This window comes from Pieris brassicae, chromosome 8 (assembly GCF_905147105.1).
Source record: "Pieris brassicae chromosome 8, ilPieBrab1.1, whole genome shotgun sequence".
In the NCBI taxonomy this organism is placed as follows: Eukaryota; Metazoa; Arthropoda; class Insecta; order Lepidoptera; family Pieridae; genus Pieris; species Pieris brassicae.
Window position 1 is genome coordinate 9,089,542 of NC_059672.1, and position 8,835 is coordinate 9,098,376.

The following is an 8,835-nucleotide window of genomic DNA, read 5'->3' on the forward strand; positions in this document are numbered from 1 at the left end:
ATGCCTTGCGCGTAATTTTAATTAACAATAAGAGAGATTATTAGGAAGCTTGTTTATCGCAGCACACTGTTTCTAACACATCACTATAACCCATTAATTAAAGTACGATAAAGCTTGTTACTCCAAGAACTCCAACATGTTTAAGCCTAACTTCTTCATACGTTTTTAACACACTGATAATTAAAAAACACTGGTTCCGATATGCCTCGCTTTGAAAAAAATGTTCTCGCAATAAAACAATATCAATTTCACCAGTGACCCTGTCACCCGCGGCAGTATTTTCATGGCCCATAAAACTCAATGGCGATTATGATAAAAGTTTCTCCAGTTTTGGCACTGGTTGCAATATGAACGTTTGCACTTGTTTTGGAACAAATTCGGTCACTCTTACGTAATTTCCTTTGCATATTAGATAATGCACCAGCGCTCCAAATACCGTTAAAGCACTAATGATGTATTTTTAATTTGCTGACAGGTCATGTGTGTCCAGTATTGGCCAGCCAGCAAAGAGAAGGACGAAACATATGGAGACATAAGTGTAGGAATAGTTCAAGAAGAGGAATTAGCTAATTTTCACATAAGAACCTTTCGTCTTTATAAAACTGACAAAAATGTAAGTTTAGTTTTAATCATTATTCTTCATTTTTAAGTATAAAATTGAGTTCTTTAATCTATACACACCAACTGTGAACAATTGTGATGAATATAGAAATATATAAAATGATTTTTGTACGAAATTGCTAAGCATTACTCTGGATTATTCAAGTATCGTTTTCTTCCTGAGGGATTTTGTTGAAAAGTAAGTAATTTAATAAATACATTAAACGTGTATTGAACACGTACAATGCAAATGTATATCGTAGTACGTAGTTGGTGTAACAATGTTGTAATAATACGAGAGACGCTACGGCCGTGTAGTCGCGCTTTACGGTGCAGCTCGCGTTCTGCGGTCTAGCGAGACCTTATTATATTATGATATTTGCGTGCCATGCACCCAATTACATTTTTATTTCATAGGTTTTAGACTACAGTTACTCCTATTGGTCTAGTCGAATGCAATATATACCGAAGATAATTTATTATTAAAGAAGTACTACTTAGTTTATTACTAATGAAACCTCAGATTCGAATTTTATATAAAAACTGTTTCATACTTTTCAACTAGCCTTATTATTTTCTTCTGCAACAAACATTTCACTTTTGCTATTAAAGTGTCAGATATGAATGCATTTCAATGTAGACCTGCTTCAGCGTTAAGTTTCAAATGCGCGTAAGCGTAGCACAGAAATTTTAATAAAATCATAATTTCATTTTAAAAAGAGAATACATTTGCGTTTTAGAAATAGTTTTTGTAAGCTACGGCCATTTTTATTACGACTTTTATGAGGAAACATACGCGACTATAGTGACAGAAATATTTAGTATTATTATGAAAAACACTTTTTGAACGGATTAAAGCTCTGTATTATTATTAAAAACATATAATTATACACATGATTCTAAATTTTAATTTTTTCCGACGTTTCGCGTGCTTTTCAGCGTGCGTGGTCACGGTGACTGAAGACAAAAGGTGTTAAATGTCAAAAGTATCACAGCTGCAGAGAAAGTTGTGTTATCTGTATTTACCTATCTATAAAAATGTATCTATGTATGTATCTGCAACTTTCTCAAAAAAAACATCCAGACGAATTCTACTTTTCGTAAAGATCTCTTTTTCCAGATTAGAAAGCACATAATTAAAAGGAACCCGTTCAATCAATAGAATTGGAAACAGATATCAGCCAAATTGCATTAATTTCACTACTGGTCTATCTAAGTAATCATTTATTGTGAACTACATAAATCTAATAATCACGTTTCGTAATTGAGTATTATTTGTTATGCTGTTGCAGGTGGTGATAGAAGAGCGGTTTTTACTTCAATTTCACTATACACAGTGGCATTCGCACACATGCCCATTCGGTAATGCACTATTGGAATTTCGAAGGAGGGTCAGGGCTGTGGTGGGAAGAAGGTTAGCAGCCAGCACCGCGACGGGACCAATGGTAGTACACTGCAAGTAAGTCAGTGAAATAGATTGAATCTCGAGGCAGTCGTAGCATCGTAATAAATTTACGTATTTTTTTAATGTCGACACAAACCATAATTTATTTGGCACAACGAACCCAATTAAATTAATATTGCATTTCAAAGCGTTCATCAAAAACACATTTGACAATGATAAAACAAGTTGGGTTTGACATATTGACCCAGTTTTCCAAACAATTTCAATTCTAGCATTAAACAAGATCATTAAGCTTCGTCCCGAATACATTGAACATAACGAGAAATAAAAACTCAGAATGTTTACTACCAGTCAGTATACATCTTGGACAACGCTTTTCGTTTCACGACATGTCCTGTTTTATTGAATGCATCGGCTTATAACTTATTACATATGTTTTGATCGTCACACGTTAGACCAATTAAATTATACACAATTAACGTAGAAGGCTTTCGTAATAATAAAGAACAAGTTTAATATGTCATTGCATTTATCTTACTCTGCGTTAATGTACTTAAAAATATATTATACTATACTATACTTCACCCAAAATATAATATCAATATATAAGTACCAATGTAAATCCCACTTGATGTCGACAATAGTTTTTCACACGGAGTCTTTACTGTTCTCGTAAAGGATTTCCAACTTTTCTAAACCTATCCGCCAACAATGGCAATATACAAAACTGCACCTGTGCTTGTGCCTCAATAAGAAGCTCTTTTCTCACGCCAGGCAAGGGTTATTTTTGACAGAAACCAAGATACAACCAAGAATTATATCATAAAATCCCTCTTATGGGTAAGACATAGATTCTTACAACTTTAGTTGAAAGACTACCATAATTATTTAATGTGATGGTCTAGGTCTCTTTAGCTTTTATGACTGAGTGTCTCATGGGCAATTAATAAATGAACTACAGTTTACTGAAATATCTTTACCTACGTAATTGCTCGATATTATAGTGACGGTGGTGGACGTTCAGGAGTATACCTAGCTGTCGATGCAAATTTAGAATTGGCTGAAGAAGAAGACTGCTTTGACGTTTTTGGATTCTTAAAAAAGCTACGACAATCTAGAAAAGGGCTAATTGAAAATGAAGTGAGTAAAATTACACTTTTAATTCGATGGTACTTAAAATAATTTCTGCAGTAATATAATAGTAATGACTAACTTTAATCAATTACTATCAACAGGAACAATACAAATTCGTATACGATACTCTAGAAGAACATGTGGTCTGTGGCGTGAGCTGGTTTCCCGTATCAGAGTTGTCTCAACGGCTGAAGCAAAAGTCTCAAAGAGATCCCGCGACAAAGCTCAATGAATATCAGAAAGAATACCAACAAATCTGTAAGCAAACTCCAAGATTCACGATCGGTGACTGTGCAGGTGGTCATAGGGGAGATAACAGAGAGAAAAACAGAGATGTTCTTGTTGTACCACGTACGTATTATTAGATTTATTATTGTACAATACCAGTTGTAAACCTATCTATATTAGAAATGGATATTTAATTTCAATACATTATAAATATTATATAATATATTATAAATACACAATAAATACAATTTAAGGGTCACAGACGCGTCGAAGCGTGAAGTTAGGCTCAGGTTCAGGTATCAAAAATACTCGGTATTTGCATGTTACATATTTTACGAGTCAAATCATAATTTTTTAACTATCGTCAGTTCAGTTCAGTAAGCCTTTGCTTTTATACTCTCACAATAAAGACTTAAAACGTAACTTTTACCTTAAATAGTAATTGCATATTTTAAAATAACTAAACATGTCAAAAACTTTTTCAGCCGACAACTTTCGACCATATTTGACATCGTTTCAAGGCAACAGCTTCACCGATTACATAAATGCGGTTTTTGTAGACGTATGTATCTCTAAACCAACTCAAAAAAAAATTTATCTCTTAAAAGGAACATGTATGGTATTGTACGTGTAATTAATATAATGTACTAATTCGCATTTACGATTTCTCCTAGGGTTACACAAAACCTCGTGAATACATAGTGACTGAGTGGCCATTAATACGAACTCAAGGCGAATTCTGGTCCCTTGTGTACGACTACGAGTGTGCAGCCGTTGTTGTTCTCTGTGTTCCTCCCAAAAACTCTGTAAGTCTATTATGAATGCGTTCATCACGATAACAGTGATTTTATGTTTATGAGCCTTTTATTTACAGCAACAGTATCCTCCTTTCTGGCCTGAAGGACGGCATTCTAAAAAATATGGACCCGTCTTCACTATCGATCACGTCTCACACAACCATTACACTAATATAAAAACTTGGATATTTAGAATTAACAAGAAGGTGAGTAAGTTACAATAGTTCTTAAATTTCAATTGCGAAACTATTGACTATAGGTTGTCTTAATAAGTTGCCGCGTTTCTATAATGTGATTGTTTTCATTCAATTCTATACAATGTTTAAATAACAAATACATTTCCAACAGATCGTTTCACTAACAGAGCTAATGGCGGGTGTAAAAGCTCCGCCTAAAACAGTACAACTATTCCAGCTAACCTGCTGGCCAATGGGCCACAAGGTGCCATCTTCAACCAATTCACTCGTAGAGCTTATGAACATGGTTGAACGCTGGAGACAGAGGACTGACTATGGGCCTGTCTGCGTTGTCTCGCCGTATGTAATCATTTGAATCATTGATTAATATAATTGAGAACGAAAATGAGTGAGTGAATTTGTGATTACTTTAATTACATTTATTGATGCTTATAATCATTGTTACCAGAGATGGTCGAAGTCGAGCCGGAGTCTATTGTGCAGCCAACGCTTGTATAGAACAAGTAATCCAACACGGTGAGGTTGACGTGTTTCAAGCCGTCAAGACGGTACGCCGACATCGACCTCAGCTCGTCGAGAATATGGTAAATCGTGTTTCACAAACGAATTTTGAGGCTTTCGTAAGCTCTCATTTAAATAATTTCATGTTGAAATTATTTCTTCAACGATTTTTTTTCTTTTTGACAGACGGAATATAAATATTGCTACGACCTAGTTTTGCACTATGTGCTACACTATTTAAATAAAGATATGAATGAGAAGAAGTGAGAGTGCGAGCTCAAAGACGAGCTCTGGTTCATAGAGTTCGGGCGGGGACCTGCGTTACCTACGACTCCCGAGGAGACCAGCCCTCCCGTGGTACCACGTGCCCCCCAGCGGCCTGTTAGACCACGCCGTGGCCTATCACTCGACCGTCTGATGCCAAACACGGTACGACCACCATTGCACCATGCCGTGACAATGGAAGCGCCGCGACGCCCTCGATCCAACAGGCCACCACTGCGTCGATCAATTCGTCTCGAAGACGATGAAGGTGCCGCGGAAGAGCGACGCCGTGTTTTCGGCCACGGACCTCGAGCTCCGTCATTTGATGAGGAAGATGCAAGCGATCATGAATGTGAATGCCAGCGTGCTTCCCTCGAAAGGTCTGGCCCCTCTGCTGAAATGCCTGATGAAGATTACGAACCAGAGTTTGTCGCCTCTCCTCATACGGATAAACCTGACTCACGAGCACGCGGTGCTTCAGCAGACCGTGTGCTCGAGCAACGTGAACATTTGACTCCTCGCGGGCCATCCAGAGCCCACTCTCAGGGCGTCTTTGAAAGACGTTTACCTAAAATATATAAGTTAGGGCTTATTGATAAGTCAAAACGAGCAAGCTCGAGCGCCCTTTATGAAAGAGCAGATAGATCGCCCACTGAGGCATTCTATAATGCTACAGGTTCTACACGACTAAGTTCACAAGAACTTTTTGAAAAGTTTTGTTCAGAAGATTTTACTTCTCTATACGGGAGAGAAGAATATAGACCTCGCCGTCCTCCTCACTCTAAATCAACTGGAAGTAGTGGTTCAGATGTACGTCACGAGAGAACTTGTTGTCGACGCATACCATGTGGCTCACAGCCTGCTTTAAATCGGCGTCATCACTACCACACTCCACGGTCTGATCGGTCAACAGATTCGGACGATACATCGCCCGGGAGAACTAATTTTCGTATTCCTTTAGAGATATACGAGCAAAGTATGACTGATTACTCGAGATCAGCTGCACTACTAAGTCCTGATAAGTTTGAAGCAAGGTTTACGTTTGATATATCTGAACGCAGCGAAGTCACTTCGTATCGTGACGATACTCCGTCGGATGCAACAGAAACAAGGAATCTTACTCTGTATGAAGAGCCCCATTCTGATCGTACGAGTATTTGCGAATTATACGATGCAGCTTTTTCTTCTCACCGACCATCATTCAAACGTCATAGTTCACGTCGTCAGTGTGGCCCATTTGATTTAAGCAATCTAGATTTCCGTGCGATTGATGATGAGAGTCCACGAACTAGCCGCCGTACATCGCAGCGAAGTATGGACGATACTATGCGTCAAACTTCAGAATCTCGTAGTTGGGCATCAGATTCGGTTTTCGCCACACCAGAGCGCAGAGCGATAACCACTACCACTACTTCGCCATCATCTACAGACACTCGAAAGTTCGTCACGGCCTCGGAGCGTGCAGAATCAGCAGCAGCAGACTCAACTCAAGCTGATACGACTGCGGCTGAAGAACAACTTAGCGTGATTGAGCGATCTGAATACTCCTTAGCAGTCACTCTAGGTCGGATAGACATAGATGGGTCCCCAGAAAGACCAGCTTCGTCTCCATCAGGTTTAGTTCGCATATCTAGTCGACCTTCAATGCTAAAATTGGAGCCAATAGAACCCGAGAGACTCTGCGGCGGCGCTGAACAAGAAACAATTGCAGCATCACGTAAACGGCGAGGGGCCAGTGAGCCACGACGCTCGGCTCGATGTTTTCCTCTCTGATGTCGCGCGGCGGCGCTGGCATCGCCGCGTCGCAGCCGCCGCCACTACTCTGTGCCTTTTCGCTGCCGCTCAAAAGCGAATGCGAGTCTAAAATTAGCCCTTCAAAACAAATCGAACATTCGGGCTGTAGAGTCCTGTGTAGGTATAGCTTAGCGGACTTTCTGTGTGTTCCTTTGCAGTAAAATTGGATAAAAATAACGGTCTTTTCGAGGCCCAGGTAAGAAGTATTCTGGTGGTTTTAATGTGGTGTACCTACATATGTAAAGTTATAGATAAGAGGGTATAAAAAGCGGATCAATGAACCCTTACCTTTGTCTATCACTAACGGTAACTGCCAAACTCTTAAGTGTAAATATTTATTTTATTTTATTTATTAATATTTATTTAACTTTTAATGTAAGGTCGTAACGCAACGTCATAGGCTGTGCCTGGTTACGTGCGTAGAGCGTAGATTCTAAATTTCTTAGATAGTGATCCCGAGGTAGAGGCGCACGTCTCGCAGTCCATGACTGACACAGGGTCCTCATTTAGCTTAACATTACAGGTTCGTAATATATGTCATTAGATACATGTAATTAGAGTCAGCTTTATTGTTATAGTTTTAATAATATAACATCACACGAAAATGCAGAAAGGACAAAATTTGACAGCACTTTTAACTTTGTTTCAATATTGTTTATGTCCCGGTCGTTATAATGTCTACATAATTTAATAATATCTATTTAATTGCAGGGGTTTATAATAGAAATACGGAGAACCAAAGTGGTGGTATTATGTATTTATGTATAATAATTTCTTTAAGAAACACAGAAAATATAAATTAGACGTCGAATTATAAACCTCCCTACTCAGCTTGCTGTTTCTAAGGCAAGTTAGACGTAAATATTCCTTCGCAAGCAATTCTTCAGTTTATAATGCTTTATTATAATCACTTCCTTCCAAAAATATTTCCTGAAAACTCAAGTGAATTGCTCCTAGATAGTAACTTAAGCCTTAAATATATTTCTGATTGTAATAATTTTACAGAAACATAATGATAGAGTTTGTATCCAATTGATATTTGTATTTAATTTTCTTGGAGAGTTATACAATTTTTCTTAGACTAAGTATTGTCCAAAATAATTGTTTTTGATACTTTTAAGGCGAATATGTATTTTTGTGGGTAATTAAGTGACTTTTGCATATTTATTTTGACAGCATAGTAAACGTTCAATCAAAACGATTTAGACACAGGTTAAGCACAACAGACTGATTAATCTGCCAAAATATTAAAAGTTTAGAAAAGCTCTTGCTTACATTTCTTCAGTAGACTTTATTTTATTTTTTATTTTCTAGTCACTGCTTAGTCCTCCATTTATTAATATTTCATAATAGAAAAAACTGATTTTCTATAACAAAATGTGTCTAATTATTACATAGAGTTAAAATAATTAAACTTGTATACTCGTATACAATAAGTAATTTTCCACTATATTTAGGATACGAATCCTACCTAGTCATTTATTAGAACTAAAAGTTCTGAGAGGAATTAACAAGATGTTATTTTCATTTTTATACATCTAGTTTTATCGTGTAGTTTTTGGGTTAAGTCAAGTTTGGCTTCAACCGGCGTAAGATTTTCCATTCGCCACGTATCAATGTGATGATTAGTAAATTTTCTTACATGTTCAGAGTGTAAATCGTAGCAAAATGAAATATATATATTTACTTAGATCGTTTACAAATAAAAATATATAACACATTTATGTACGCGTATGCGCGATGTATTATTATTTAATTAAATTTCTATATCTGCCCTCAAACTGGCAATGGTATATATTAGACATTAATATTACAATATTATTGAAGTTTTTATAAGATTTAGATTAGTTATTTGTATGTAATGATAGTTGTGTACTGTTTAAATTATATGCGTCCCAATAAATAAACCATTTTC

General features: G+C 37.0%; 1 protein-coding gene across 4 annotated transcripts in view; it reads left to right on the top strand.

The window, feature by feature from the left end:
- The window catches only part of LOC123712881 (receptor-type tyrosine-protein phosphatase kappa), a 56,396-nt gene extending 49,137 nt beyond the window's left edge, over positions 1–7,259 (top strand). For 3 of the 4 annotated variants that reach the window (XM_045666235.1, XM_045666234.1, XM_045666236.1), the window contains 10 exons: positions 476–613; positions 1,893–2,059; positions 3,010–3,145; positions 3,241–3,490; positions 3,853–3,929; positions 4,042–4,173; positions 4,242–4,370; positions 4,513–4,700; positions 4,810–4,945; positions 5,049–7,259. In XM_045666235.1, coding sequence (XP_045522191.1) covers positions 476–613; positions 1,893–2,059; positions 3,010–3,145; positions 3,241–3,490; positions 3,853–3,929; positions 4,042–4,173; positions 4,242–4,370; positions 4,513–4,700; positions 4,810–4,945; positions 5,049–5,129 — 1,434 coding nt within the window. In that variant the 3' untranslated portion in view covers positions 5,130–7,259. The remainder of the gene's footprint in view (positions 1–475; positions 614–1,892; positions 2,060–3,009; positions 3,146–3,240; positions 3,491–3,852; positions 3,930–4,041; positions 4,174–4,241; positions 4,371–4,512; positions 4,701–4,809; positions 4,946–5,048) is intronic. The other variant, XM_045666237.1, reaches the window with a different exon arrangement.
- Positions 7,260–8,835: the final 1,576 nt, after the last annotated feature.